The following is a 15749-nucleotide window of genomic DNA, read 5'->3' as shown; positions in this document are numbered from 1 at the left end:
CATAACCTTGAAAGTTTGGAAAATTGATGAACCTAATAAGCTTGATAGAAATATTCAATAAACTGCTAATCGACCAGTAAACACTAAAGAGGATGTCCCTGAAAAAAAAAAAACAATACATCCTACATTTTCAATTGTAATAAACTCGGTTGTTGGCCAACCTTAGCGGACTTTAAACATAAATTTGCCAGTTCTAAAGTTTATAACTATAACTTCACTTTTGATTTGCTAAATATTATTTTTGTCTTGAAGGCTTCAAGATCATGGTGTGAGAACTGCCAAGTAAACACTGACACTAAAGCCTTGATAACGTAAAATAACATCCAAAGGGGAAACTTACTATATGTATTAGTTTACTACTGATTTAATACCATTTTTGACATAATAAAATCCACTGTAATGGAAAATACGTTAAAGTTGAAACAAGTCTTCCAATTCAGAACCTTTAAAAACTAGCTATGAAGATAGAACATTAGAATTAACTGGGAAAAAACTAAAGAATTTTCAAGATGATGAAAAGCTAAAAGCTTGGAGATGTTTCCATATTCAACCGTCTCCTGATCTTGAAGCACCTGCATACCGACTTCTTGGCCAAAGACTTCTCCTTTTTGACACTTTCATGTGAGGCCATGGAAGGACATCAGATTTAGTTGGAAGAGGATGGGGTTAAAGGCGCTTAAGTGAGAAAGAGGCAAGACTAGGGTCTCTCCAATCTCTCTTATAGAGATGATCACGAGCATCATGTATGAATCTACCAAGCAATATTACTATTTATTTTGGGTTAAGTAAAGAAATCGGATCCTGCTGCAATAGTAAGGTTGCTTCATTATAATCTGAATGTCAATGGTTGAAATATGGAAACAACTTCGATAGATATTGGAAGTAGTTTTGCATAGTTTAGAATCCCATGGCTCGTTCAAGTGTTTTGATGTTTACATTTAACACCCTTTAGGTATGATCAATAAATCCACTCATATTATGCTCCATAATTAACCTTCTATGTAATGCTTTTACTATAAATTAAGTTCATGTTATGAGATACCCACTTTAGGAACCTATTTGATTATCTAACTTGCAATTCCATTTTTTTTTTTTTTTTTTTTTTTTGCTTTTCACTCTCTCATAGCAGCTTGAACTTTGAATTTTAGGTCCCAACCATCCGTCTATTGAGCAAGTGCCAGAACTCTAATAAAAGAACAGCAAAAAAAGAATTGATTTTATAGTTAACTCTCCTTTACATGGTAATCGAGCTATGCAAGTCCAAGGCATTGCCAAAAGAGCAGGAGATCGAAGAACTTGAAAGCCACCATTCTTCTTTCCCCATTACTCCTTTTTATTTCTTTTTCTCCACTTAACAGATGGTGGTTTTTTATTTTAATTATTCCTCAATTGTGGCTGTTCATTGATTTGCTTTGCAAGATGGGAAGCAAGTATGCGTCTCTTTATAACCTGATATCACAGGGAGTGAGCCCCATAAAATCAGCCAATGGTAGCTTGCCACGTCAAGTTACGCATCCCAAGTTTTCATTAATGCCAATATATGCCTAACTAATGCATAAAACTAATATCTACTTTATCATTAAAATGAATATATTGTTGTTTCTATTTGCCTACTCAACCTTAAATTAGATTTTTCTAAAATAAAGCAATACCCAATAACATCATTGTTAAAAATACAATGAAAAATAATAAACAATGACATTATAGTATTATGTGCTTATCACCTTTCCAAATAATCTGTAACAATGTGGGAACCAAAATCATTGTGATGGAAGTACTTAAGAACGAATAGCGTACCAAGACATTTATCCTGTTGATCCATGAATCCGTCTGATATTATCATAATCCTGTAGGTCTTGCAAAATATAGAAAAGAAAAAAAAAAAAAAAGAAAAAGAAGACCTTTCATGCACCACTCTATTCTACAATGGGATACGGTATGTCTATCATTCGCGTCACGATGAACTTGTGCTCTTATTCGAGAACGGAGCAACCGGAGCTCGAGCAAAAGTCTTTCCCTTGGATTCCATTAGCGGAATTTGGACACGGACCAAACCATCCGGTCATGACGGACGGAGGAGATTCGCGCTGCCAGTACTGGACGGCCCACGGAGGACCGACGGCCTCCTCTGTCCATCCGCAGCCTCTGTCAGCCCGCCTCGGCCGTCGGTCGTTACTTGAGCGGGACAGCTAACCGGAACGTACCTATTATTCTCTAATAGCCTTAACCGCCGTCACGGGGCCGTTCCTCACGTGCACCGCACATGCTCCCCCCGCGCCCGGACGGACCACGCCCCCTCGATTACCGCCCGCCATCCAACACGGACTTTACGAGTCGTGTTACAGAAACACGAATAATTCTTTGGCCCGGCATCTTCGCCGAATTCCGTCACCGCTCCCTACTCGCCTCCCTGAGCCCCTCCCTCCACTCCAACGATGAATTATTAAACTATTTTCTTAAAAAATTAATATTTCCAATCTCAGGCTCTCAGCTCCCGTTGTCTCTTCTCAGAGCTCCCACGGCTCCTTTATAAATAACCGAAGAAAGCAGGGAAAGGGAACTTATTGTTCTAGAAAATAAAAAAAAAATAAAAGAGGGATAGACATCTCGAGAGGATGCCGGAGAGCGATGGCGGCGCGAGCCAAAGCTCAAACCCCACTCCCGGTCCAAGCCCTAACCCAAGTTCTAGCCCTAGAAATGGCGAGAGCGCGCCCCAGCTCAAGAAGTCCCGGACCATCTCCGCCGGTGCCGGTGCCGTCTTCCCCGGGCCCCTCCACCCCGCCGTCCGCCGCTCCTCCACCGCCCCCCTCCCGCCCCCCCGACGCCTCACCGTCGCCATCGACGACCCCTCCGACGCCCCACCCAATGCCGGAGCCTTCGATCGGGAATGGTGCTTCCCGTCCTTCCTCGGGCCCTACCCCTCACGCCCGCGGACCGCCTCTCGGACGCCAGCCGGGGCCCGGCCGTCGTCCGCGACGAGGCGGACGGAGTTTCCTCCGCGCTTGCCGGACCAAAAGTGCCCGGCGTGGGCTGCGAAGTCTCCAGATCGGCCTCTAGCACGTGTCTCGGAGGTGGAGAAGAGGAAGGAGGCAGTGAAGCGGCCGCTGGTGCTGGAAGAAAGGAGGCAGCTCTCACTCCCTTCTTCTACTTCAGCTGCTTCGGATAGAGGAGCAGCTCTCCGGTTTGACAATTCTTTGATTCTTTTGCTTGTGAGTTATTTAATCCCACTTATTGCGTTCATTAAATTGAGCATATTCTTCTCTCAAACATTCCTTCTTTAGCTTCTAGTGTTTGATCCCACCATCTCTTTTGTGGCAGCTACTTGTAGTTTCTGTATCATGTGCTTTGTTTGCACTTTCTCAGCGAAAGAGAGTTTTAGAGCTGGAGGTATTGCCTTTGCTCTTCACATCTCCTGTATTTTTGTTGAATTTTTTCTGGATTTCCAAAAAAGCGGAAAGAAGATATTATAGTTGCATTTGATATTGTCTCTGGTGAGATCCAATCTATAATTTTAATTTCTTTTGACAGCAAGAGATTAACAACGTCCCTCAGTTGTGTAGAGGAAATGGTGTCGACAGTGATGATGGTGGTAAAATTTTGCAGCCCGAGGATAGGAATTCCGTTTCTCATTTTGGTAACATTGACGGTAGAACTGTTGTTTTGTATACTGTGGTGATCTCACTAGCGACACCTTTTTTTCTTTTTAAATGCCTCGATCACCTGCCTCGATTGAAGACGCCATCAAAATGTCCGAAGAATAACGAGGAAGAAGCTCCTTTAAAGAAGCGGATTGCATATAGAGTGGATGTATTCTTCTCTATGTATCCCTATGCTAAGCTTCTTGCTCTTCTTTTTGCTACTGTGCTTCTTATTGGATTTGGCGGGTTGGCATTATATGCTGTTAGTGATGCTAGCCTTTCTGAAGCTCTTTGGCTTTCGTGGACCTTTGTGGCGGACTCTGGGAACCATGCTGACCAGAATGGGCTGGGGCCAAGGATTGTTTCAGTGTCTATCAGTTCTGGGGGCATGTTGATATTTGCTATGATGCTTGGGCTTGTATCAGATGCAATATCAGAAAAGGTGGATTCTTGGCGTAAGGGGAAGAGCGAAGTGATTGAGAGTAATCACATCCTAATCCTTGGATGGAGTGACAAACTGGTAAGTTGTTTGAGAAATTTTAGACTTAATATTTCAATTGAAGTTTGAATGCTAGCTCTACTTTAATAAGAAATCATGGCTGGTGTTTTTACTTTTCTCCACACAGTTTGCAATATACTCACACAGGTGATGTCTAGATTATGAAAAAGACTTTGATACGAGGCATGTGTTTGGAAAAATCTGGTGCATTGATAATGAGGTACCATTAATCATCATCACTTATTTATGGAAGAAGGCAACGGTATATGACCTCATGACGGTGGGTAAAAATCAGGTGCACTGTTAATAAATTACTGTCAAATGATTTATTCATGGAAGAAACCAACAATACAATTCATGACAGTTGGTGTCCCAAGAGGGAATTTGGTATAGCAGTATGCTTTTTCTGTGGGGTGCAAGTTTGTGTTCTAAGAGAGAATTTGATCTCGTGGCATCATTTTTGATTATGGTGCTAGAAGTCCAGAGTACAACTTTGAAAAATTTCATATTCACCTTTAAAGTGCTTCGTGGTCATTGCACAAAATATTTTCATACCATACTGTGCTTCATCTGGTATTGCTCTTTTTGGTGGCGGCGAATTATATATATATGTATATGTGTGTGTGTCGGCGAATTATATATATATGTATGTGTGTGTGTTATATATATATATGTGTGTGTGTGTATATGTGTGTGTGTGTGTATGTATGTATGTGTGTATGTCTGTATGTATGTCTCTGTGTGTGTGTGTGTAGAGAGAGAGAGAGAGAGAGAGAGAGAGAGAGGATGTGGGGGTTGGAGGGAAGGAGAGGGAAGTGGGTAACAATGTGCTAAACAGAAGCCTAATGGTTATGTAGGTAATTATTGTTGAAACTTATCAAGATTTATAATATTATATGCATCAACCTGGGAGAAGTTGGGCAAAATCAAATTTCAGTGAACCTAAGACTATCCCTTAGCCTTCTCAGGCTTCATGAACTGGGCCTGACTTGGTCCATTGGGTCTAAATTTATTGCTCAGGCTTCCTTAGAATTGGCTGGGTGGTTTGGTCCCAAACTGCCGAGATCTACGGTATACTTTCAAGATATCTCAGTCTATACAAGCTATACTAACTTAGCTTATAATTTTTTCTTTGAAAAAGCAAGATAAAAGCACTAGATTGATGAGCTTCTTCAATTGTCAATATTGTAGCAGGCTGGTGTTCAAGTTTCGATTTTGAATGAAATACCTGTGGCCACTTGTTTAAAAATAAAAATTGAATTATTTGTTTTATTTTCAATGCAAGTTTTCCTTGGATGATGCATCTTACTCCATTCTCATAATTCATGTGTCATTTTAAAGGAAAATGAAATCCCTAGACGATACTTCGCATACATAGTTCACATCTCTGTGGTATGTAAAATGCAAATCTATGTGCACAGACATATATAATATTGTCAGGGATATACAATATGTCCACATAACTTCATGCTTGCAAGAAAACATATTTGTAATTATATACTTTACATTTGTGCACATATTTTTGTATAATCATGCATACGTAACAGAACACACACACATGCACACACACACACCCACACACGGGGCAATTTCAGACATGTCAACTACGCAAGCAGTTAACCTCGCAACTGGGAACTGTCTGTAATAACATTACATTTGTGCTGTTTCACATGTTAAAATAAGTAGCTGTCCTATAACTTGATTGAAAGTGCTCTTAACATTTGAAAAATTATTTAGGATTGTTCTGATGCAAGGTTTTGAAACCGATGAGGCAGAGGAGTCCTGGTTTTCCCATGGAACAAGACGTCCTACTGTCCCGTCCTGTCCTAGTAGCAGTCTAGATCATGCGATCCACTAGATATCTTTCATTTCTCTCTCCTAATTCTTTTCTTTCTTTCCTTTTGTTCTACCTTTCTTTCTTTCCTTTCCTTTTTTTCTTGCCTTATCCCTTCATTTCTTTCTTTTTTCCTTTTCTTCTTCCTTCCTTTCTTTTTCTTCTTTTTTCCTTTCTTTCATTTTTTTTCTTCTTTCTTTTTACTTTTTTCTTTTCTTCATCTTTTCTTATTTTCTTTCCTTTTTCTTCTTCTCTCCCTATATGGATGGTTTTCGAAGTTGCGACTTTGTCCCGGTCCCGTTTTCTCATAGGACAGTACGAGATGGCTGGGACATCCTCTATCCTGCGGGGACGTAAAATCTTGTTCTGATGTCTTGTGGGCTAGCACGTTTCACTAAATACTAATTATTATGAAAAGAGACTCTAGGTTTTTTTTTTTTTTTAAAATTGGGTAATTAATTTTCCATCAAAACATTAGACTCCACTACCCTATTGATTTTGTCACAGTCCTCTCAGAGTCTCAGCTGAGCTCAATGCACTACCAAACTTTTGGATTGCCACCTCTTATCTAATCTCTTTCTCCATTTATTTCATCATTTATTTGCATGCACTTGGCTACTGGTTGGATGCAATGTCAAATTGTCAATATTTGTAATGGTGCATCCAACATCATGTGTAGTTACTGAAACAAAGCAACACAAAGCTTTGCCATAGTCACCTTCATTTAAGGTCACAGCTCATTTAGATCCTTTTATACTTTTGGCTTGACAGCATCTACATTTCAGCATCATTTTGGTTGGTCAATATAGTGGATTCATGTTTGAATTATATGGAAAGGAGTCCATATAATTTTCCCTTTTTTGAATGTTTGCAAGTGCATGCATGTGTGTTTTAATGTGCTACACATAAAAATTGCAAAAATTAAGCAGCAAATCTTTTATTTATCAATGTTAGCATTCATTTGGGTGGATTGGAGATTCCAACGTAAACATGAGATAGATGAATTAGTTTTAAACTATGCTTGGTAGTATTTAGAGCCTATAACATTATATTTTTATCGAACGAGCAAAGCATATTTAAGCTTAGAGAGGGATAAATGCAGTTACACAGAGAGAGGGAGAGAGAACGGGAGATGCCAACACTCGAATTCTCATGTGGAGAGGGGTGCTAACTGATCAGGGCTTGATTGGCTAGATGCAATTTAATATAACTTGGGTTTTTCGGGAGAACATCTGGATTTACAGTGACTAGCTTCTCTTATTCACTTAACCTCTTCCACTCTCAAGGAACATAAAACTTGCCATGTTATCCTCTTCTTTTATTTGGATCCCAATGTCTTAATTAAATTTTAGACACTTTATTTTGTCCTGTTATCTTCTTCTCTGAATGCATACTTAAATTTAAGCATGTTACTTTGTTTCCTTTTGTGTCTTTACTCTAATGGTCTAGCCTTTGCTCTTCTCATTATAGAGAAAGTATGGGGAAATCAAAGTTTGAATGGTAAACTTGTAATCCTAGATTGGAAATGGTATAAGTGGTGGGATAAGGTAAGGTAGGACTACTTATCTCTATGATCAAGGCCAAATGAGTCAAAAAATTGTTTGGGATTGCTGATCCTTGACAGTTTGGTCAAATATGGAATAATTTGGGATTAACAATGCCTAAGGTACCATGATATTGGGGTGTCCTTATGTTCTTTTCTACCTACATTGAGGTGGCATTTGGTGACCCAAATGGGATCACCATGGTAATCTAAGATCACTCCCTAAGATGATTTTGGATTCCTGACCTTAAGGATGGGTATCCATCATTGGATTGGGTGGGGATGTGAGGAGTGGAGATGATTTGGAATCACTACTATGTAGAATTACCATGATACAACCAAACATTGTGATCTTATCACCTCCACCCACATCACCCTTGATCTTGGGATGATCACCCCATATCATGCGCTCCTTTATGGAATAACCATAATAAACCCTTATTAGAGAAGACAAACCTGAAAGAGGAGGGCATTTTTGTCCTTTATATTAACAATAATCATTGTTGTTTTGTTTGTTGTACTATGGTGCAATGTAATCATGACATAGAGGTGGAAATGGATTAGAATGGGTTAGGCTTGGGCCAAGTCAAAAATATTGGTTGAGTTAGAAAGCTCCTAACCCATACCCAATCCATTTATAATCAGGTTGCAAAGTATAAATCCATATCCAACATGCCAACCCAATTAGTTCTTCATTGTCAATTATATATCATAGCAGATAGAAATAAAATATAGCCAAAATGAGAGGATTTAAGGTTGGCATTCAAACAAAGTAAGAAAGCGAGAAGGAAACTTAACATGAAGAAGAAAATGCGATAAATCTTAAACACAGTTTCCTTCACTTTAATTAAAGTACTTTTTTTTAAAAAAAATTCTTTGAACCCATATTTGAATAGGCCATAGCTTGTTGCATGATTACCACCATCCTACAGTTTTTTTTTTTTTTTTCACTTCATCATCATCCTAGAGGTTTGGGGATGGATTTTGAAGTGCTTTTTGACCCCTGTAACATGTAGGGTTAGAAGAGCCAAACCCATATATGGCTCATTTGTAATCAGGTTGGTCTTTGCTATCCATCCAAGTCCAATTATAAAAAGAAAACCTTACCCAAACCCATCCATCTAATCTGGGTTTAGGCAGTCTAGCAGGTCAGGGTCAAAAATGGTCTGTCCTGGACATGGGAAAAATGATTTATCCAAAAAAGGTCCCGCCTTATTCTAGAATATATCATACCCCATCGAGGATAATGACACCTTACCTCTCAATTGCCTATCCTGCTTCCATACAGGCTTTAATGTTCACGCTGTATGATTAACCCCATCTCTTGATTTTCATCAATTTACCCTTTTTGTGTGCATATGATTGACTATATAGTTTCATCTTTCTATACATGTTTTGTGGAGTTGTAAGACTCATCCAGATTCCATCAATACAAGCAACACTCTACTGCATAGTTTCCATCAATACAAAGTACAAACAACACTCTACATGTATGTTATGTATTTGATGGCGATGGCTGCTTTGTTACGTGATCTTGAAACAGATAATACATATCATGGCTAAACGAAATGGTTTACAAACCACCATAAGGTAAAATCTTACAAACATAATTTAGCTATATAATTTTACATTTTTTGTTTTCTACTTGAAGAACATGCAGATTGTTACTTTATGTCTTTGTTATAAACAATGAACATCGTGTTCAAATGACACGAAAAGCTTACGCTGATAGGGAAAGAGTTAACAATTTATATTAGGCTTAACATCCCTCTTCACATGTAGCCTGGACCATGTACATGGAGGGATAACTGAGTCAACACAAACAAGAATTGGGATAACAGAAAAATTGGGATAATTAGATAAATAACTTAATTGGAGGGATTCAAACTTGTGACCCTCCAGCAAATACCATGTTAAGTAACCAAATGACTCAAAAGCTTAAGCTGATAGGGTAAGGGTCAAAAATGTATATTGGCTTTAACATATTGATTTATTTTAACTCTTTGTGGTTATTTTAGTTATTTCAATTCTGTTTCATGATGATAATTGGTACTTCCAGTTTGTTTCTTTTTTTAATCACAAAGTAACATCTTATAAATCTATAATTTTCTTTGCTAAGTGATGTACTATTCTCTGATGATTGCACAATAGGGCTCTCTTGTCAAGCAGCTAGCAATCGCAAATAAGAGCCTTGGTGGTGGTGTAGTTGTGGTGCTAGCAGAAAGAGACAAAGAAGAAATGGAGATGGACATAGCAAAACTAGAATTTGATTTCATGAAAACATCTGTTATATGTAGGAGTGGCAGTCCTCTTATACTGGCTGACTTGAAAAAGGTACCTCCAGCTGAAACTATGCAACATAGTGTACTATCTAGCCTTTTGACTGGAAATTTACTTGTCCATTTTCAAAACATTGTTAGCTTCTGCATGCTTGACTTTTAACTGCATATTGATAGGTTTCAGTTTCCAAGGCACGTGCTATCATTGTTTTGGCAGCTGATGAAAATGCAGATCAAGTCAGTAGTTTTCCCTCAACAAGTTCTAGAGTCCTGAACTTATTTATAGACCTTATGGGCCAGATAATAATTCTTATCTATATTACGTTTTCTAGAGTGATGCACGTGCTTTGCGGGTTGTACTGAGCCTTACCGGTGTAAAGGAGGGCTTAAGGGGTCACGTTGTTGTCGAGATGAGTGATCTGGACAATGAGCCTTTAGTGAAACTTGTGGGAGGAGAACTAATTGAAACAGTGGTTGCTCATGATGTGATTGGACGTTTGATGATACAATGCGCTCTCCAGCCTGGCCTTGCACAGGTAATGTTCAACCCCTGACTTATTTATCTGGTGCTAAAATTAGTGAGTTATATTTTAAATAGCATTTTATTTTTACCCTTTCCTTTCTGTTTCCTACATTTATCTTTTTCCTCAATTTTTGGGTGTTTGATGATATAATGTGGACTCCATGCTGGCCTTGCATTCAACCCCTGATTTCCTAATAGGAGTGTGTTGAAGTTGGTTAGTTCTATCTATTTTGAGTTGCTCTATATTTTTTTAAGAACTGAGTACTGGGGTTTTAAATTAGACTTTCAGCTGAGAAATCTCTTGCTTTTCAATTTAAAGCATTAGTTTTATGGCTAATGTTTACTTCTCCCAGCTCAGCAAAAATCAGTTGTAAAAAAGGGCATTTTATTTGATATGGTTAATGTTGCATATGTGATTACAGACATATAATTATCAAAGCCTAGTAATTTTGTGATTGGAACTCTTTGCATCCCTTATACTTTACATAGGCATGGCTTGTAAATTATTGTAAGTGGTCTTATTCTTTGGACAAGTGTTTTTTTGGGACTTGAAACTTACAAACAGTGTTTTTTCCCTGTTTCTTTTGTTGCATAAATTATTTTGTGTAAATCTTTCTTTGAGTTCACCTGGATTATACATCAAATAATATTGCTATTGCTACTTTTGCAGATATGGGAAGATATATTGGGATTTGAGAATGCAGAGTTCTATATAAAAAGGTGGCCTCAGTTGGATGGTATGCATTTTGAGGATGCACTAGTTTCATTCCCTGATGCAGTACCCTGTGGAGTTAAGGTTGCTGCAAATGATGGGAAATCATAATAAATCCTGATGACAATTATGTTCTAAAAGATGGCGATGAAATCCTTGTTATTGCTGAAGATGATGATACTTATGCTCCAGGTCCTTTACCAGAGGTATACCATCTACCTTTCCTTTATGCATCAAAGGATCTTGAGTATCCAAATCTTGTGTTTGGGCAGTTTGCTTCCACTGGTGCCCTAGTTTCTTGCAGTGTAAATCAATACTGAGCTAGTTCACACCGGTTAATTTGCTTTTGTGCTTGTGTTATCTGTGTGCATCGCATAAAGTGCGATACTAAAAGTTTAATTTCAATAGATTCTTGTAAGCTTGTAAACATATTACTCATTGTGAACTTTCTGTTTTGTTTAATTCTCATTTCCCATTTTCCTTTTGCATCTTGTTGTTGACTCTAACAGAGCAATGGAAATAATCACCAGTAATCAGTTTGACTTCCAGTACACAATTTCTATGCATATAACCCTTATGTTTTCATTGAAAATTTGCTGAATGCAAAATAAATAAAATAAATGTGCCATTTAAACAAGTTTATTTGACTTTTTCATTAAAATAATTCCAACAACTTGTCTCGTAAAATTTGATGTTCATCTCACATTTTGAGTCTTTTTCCTTTTTCCCCTTCTAATTGGCCAATGTTCGGCCTGATTTTAACTGCCGAAAACTTTTTATAGGAATTCCAGAAACTTCCTTAGATTATGGGGAGGTAGCTAACTAGCTATTGGTTGTCCAGGATAGAGTGATGGTCTGCTCTTTGGATCACTATGATTCTTGTGCAGAGTATTCTTCAACAGAGCTTTCTGTTATCTGATTGTTTTTCTTCTTCTTTTTTTTTTCCATTTTCTTCTTCTTCTTTTTTTTTTTCCATTTTTCTTCTTCTTCTTTTTTTTTTCCATTTTTCTTCTTCTTCTTTTTTTTTTTCCATTTTTCTTCTTCTTCTTTTTTTTTTTTCCATTCTGTGTTGTTCTTGCATCATTGCGGCATATAAAACATTTATGTTGATGGTTACTAATCTAAAAAATTTTTAACCTTTTACCTTTTTTCTTCCTGATTTTTGGTTTTTGCCTTGAATGACTAGATAACAATTGCTTTGCATTTCTGTATTACAAAGTTAGTAGCAAAAGTAAATACCAAGCTACTACTTGGTATTTTAAAAAAATATTCATGTTTTTGTCCACACTTCTTTGTTTTGGATGGTGGACTAATTTTAGTCATATTTGATCGTGCTTCTTTCTCCTGTTGTCACAGTTCACTCTGGATATTTCTTGTCTCAGGTACACAAAGGTTTTTTGCCTCATGTTTCTTGCCCTCGTAAATACCCAGAAAGGATTTTGTTCTGTGGTTGGCGTCGTGACATTGATGATATGATAATGGTAATTTGATGCTTGTATTGCATGAATTTTTCTAAGTTCCTTCAAAATTTTGTGACTTTTTGATACTAGGTAACTTTATGTTCATTATAGCCTTCTCTCCTCAACCATTATATAATTGTTTAGTACCTTCAGGTCTTCAATTTCCATACATATACTGACCTGTGGGACTTCTTCTTCTTCTTCTTCTTCATCTTTGCTATAAATAGTTAACACCTTGATCCAAATCCCAGTTTTCCATGTTCAGGTGTTAGAGGCTTTTCTTGCTCCAAATTCTGAACTGTGGTTGTTCAATGAGGTACCAGAGAAGGAAAGAGAAAAGAAGCTCACAGATGGTGGGTTAGATCTTCTAGGATTGACAAATATTAAGCTTGTCCACAAGGAGGGAAATGCTGTCATCCGTCGGCATTTAGAAAGTCTTCCTTTAGAAACATTCGATTCTGTAAGTATTCACAGATTCCTAGAATTACTGAATATTAGTTTTGTTAAAGTTGAGGTTTTATTTTGATAGAGTAAGGACTAAAGAAAGCCAGTCTGACTTAAGAAATTAGACATGAGAATGTTTGAGACATTTGTAATTTTTTTTTAATAAATATATCTGCCCCTACTCAGCTTTTTCTTTGATGTTCTTTTGTTAGAACAAGATTTTGAACTTGATAAGGCTAGTCCAGTAAATCTGGAAGGATAACAATTTCTAAAGCTGGTTAAACACAGATTTTATTTTCATGTAAAAATGCGAGCATGCATAGAAATTGACCCTTTGCCATTATTTCTGGCTTGATCATCTAGTTCTAGAGTTATGCGAAGTAACTTACAAAAATGGTCCCTTCCATTGTGTCTATCTACCTCTATCCAAGTCCCTCAAATTTCAATGTGATGATTATTGTTAGGTTAAAAATCTTTTGCATAGGTTTAGAGCTCTCACACCTCAGAGAACCAAGTTCATTTTGCTTATCAGTGAGATGAACAACTATTATACTTTGGGCAACATATAGGAAGGTATTCCAGTGTACTTGATTTTACTAGGTTCATGCAGCAAACAAAGTCATAGTGAGACATTGCACTCATATGGTTTGCATATGCTAAGAGAATTTGGTAAGACACTAAGCTAACCAATGGGTTATCTTAAAGGAAATGTAATAATCCTCCCAGAAACTTATTAGTAGTACATTCAACTTTCAAACTTTCAGAGGATTGTACGTTTGAACTTTGGAGGCATGAGGTGAGGAGGATCGATTCTATATTCTGTGCCTATCTTGCTGTTGGTTATTGAGAAGCACAAAGTCAGATGGTGAGAGGCAAAACTGTGGGTGTTAAGAGTCTTCTGTGCTCTTAGATTACTAGGAGACCTATGTTCTTCTCATATCAATCTCAGAAATACATGCCTTCAGGATTTTTCTTCAACTATTTTGCTGCTTGAGTTAGGTTTGTTTGTGGACCAGATATCAAAAGTTTGCAATCCACTGTATATTCTGGATAACATGTTTTGTAGTTAAATAATTCATATTATTTTTTCATTGATTATCAATATTAAACCTATGGATTGCTTGCAAAGGCTATAACAGGTTACATACATTTCAATTGATATGCTTCCTGTTGATTATTCTACACATGATAACTGCTCAGGCTTCTTATCAATACTGTATGTGGTGGCGTAGTTAATGCAGTTTCCTGAAAATGTATGGTGGCCAGTTTTAACCTTATGAGTTGTTACCTTGTTGAGTTATCTTTCTAAGGAGTCAAATGTTTGATGGTCACCTTCTGGTGGTAGTTTGAGCAAGGTCTAAAATTTAAAGTAATGGTTAACATAACACTATAATGGACATTATACACGTATGCAAGCAGACACACATGCACATGCACGAGGTAACGTGCATGTGTGCTTGAATGGCTTTGTGTTGGTCATAATATGACAGGTTTAATGGCAGGTATATGACTCTCACTGTTCATCTGGTCAAAATAATTTCTTTTAAAAAATTCAAATGTCTGTACTGGTTCAAAAATATATCTTGTTTTATGTATAGTTTGTCGAACAAATAATGTTATTATTTTTTTCTCAGTTATTATCCATCATAGTTGACTAATAATGGTCGTTTGAACTTTGAACAGTTATTATCGTATTTTCCAAAAAATCAAGTTAGCAGTTGACCAGCCATCATTTCTATTATGATGAAAATATTGGTTAGGATGCTTGGTTATTTGGAGATATAGCCAATATGACCCTGGTTTTTAGACACTTTTTTGGGTGACTAAGAAGTTATTGTAGAATTTATGTAAATTATGCAATTCGATGCGAAAGTCATTGCCGTGCACCATATTTTTAATTTATATTTGGTTGAAATTTTTAATTTCTTCAACTATGTTCAATGCTAACCTGGAAACCAACAGATTTTAATTCTCGCAGATGAGTCTCTAGAGGACTCCATTGTGCATTCTGACTCACGATCTCTGGCTACCCTTCTCCTAATTCGTGATATTCAGGTATTTATAGTTTGGATTGTGAATTTGAGTTCACAAGTTTATTTTTGCTTTGACTTTCAATTCATGTAAGTTAATGTTCTCTGCTGTCAAAGTCAAACATATTCTGCAATCTAACTTTTTTATCTTTTCTTATACCATATCAGTATGTTTAACTTACTAAGTAAGCTTTGACAGTTTGACTTATGTCATCATTCTATCAATTTGATGTATATTGCAACATTTTGTTCTGATGTGTTCACTCTTGTAGAGATCAAGACATGTTCATTCATGGAATTTGCAATTGGTTTCAATTTAGATAACTTAAATGTTTACATATATAAAAAAATCCAGATCATTATGCTGCACGCGATTTCTACTCTTCCCTAACTCCTTATATTCTCTTCCTAAGATATGTTACACACATTCTCTTTCATGTTTCATGAACTTGTTTTGGATTGTGTTGCATGGAGGCAGTCATCAGAATCAAATTTACAAAAGTGTTCATGTCTTTAACTTTGCATAAGGAAGTCATGGAGATATGGGCATGTTGGAACCATACTATTTTTTAACTAAATTATGCATCTTTGATTTTTTTAAAAATGTTTTATGATTGATTATATTAAAATATATTATTCATTAAGGTGTTTAAGCATACATATTTCTCATTCAGACTCCAAATTTGCTGAAGGATACCAAAACTATGACATTTTTTGAAGTTATTTTGAGAAAGCGAACATCATTATGGTGGCAAACTCAATTATGAGAATGGTCAACTCTCCATCG

At 37.0% G+C, this 15749-nt stretch overlaps 1 protein-coding gene across 1 annotated transcript; it reads left to right on the top strand.

The window, feature by feature from the left end:
• Positions 1–2373: 2373 nt before the first annotated feature.
• Positions 2374–14987, top strand: LOC105037242 (probable ion channel POLLUX; the record flags this gene model as incomplete). The annotated part of the gene is given in 11 exon segments (XM_073250618.1): positions 2374–3209; positions 3319–3387; positions 3529–4158; positions 9666–9848; positions 9971–10030; positions 10126–10329; positions 10987–11131; positions 11134–11234; positions 12411–12509; positions 12754–12948; positions 14895–14987. Coding segments are annotated over 11 exon segments (2373 nt in total), but the record flags the coding sequence as incomplete, so codon positions are not given.
• Between the last annotated feature and the right edge of the window lie 762 nt (positions 14988–15749).

The sequence above is a fragment of the Elaeis guineensis genome, chromosome 1 (assembly GCF_000442705.2).
Source record: "Elaeis guineensis isolate ETL-2024a chromosome 1, EG11, whole genome shotgun sequence".
Classification (NCBI taxonomy): Eukaryota; Viridiplantae; Streptophyta; class Magnoliopsida; order Arecales; family Arecaceae; genus Elaeis; species Elaeis guineensis.
The sequence above is the reverse complement of the archived record's forward strand: the minus strand, read 5'-3'. Positions and strand labels throughout refer to the sequence as shown.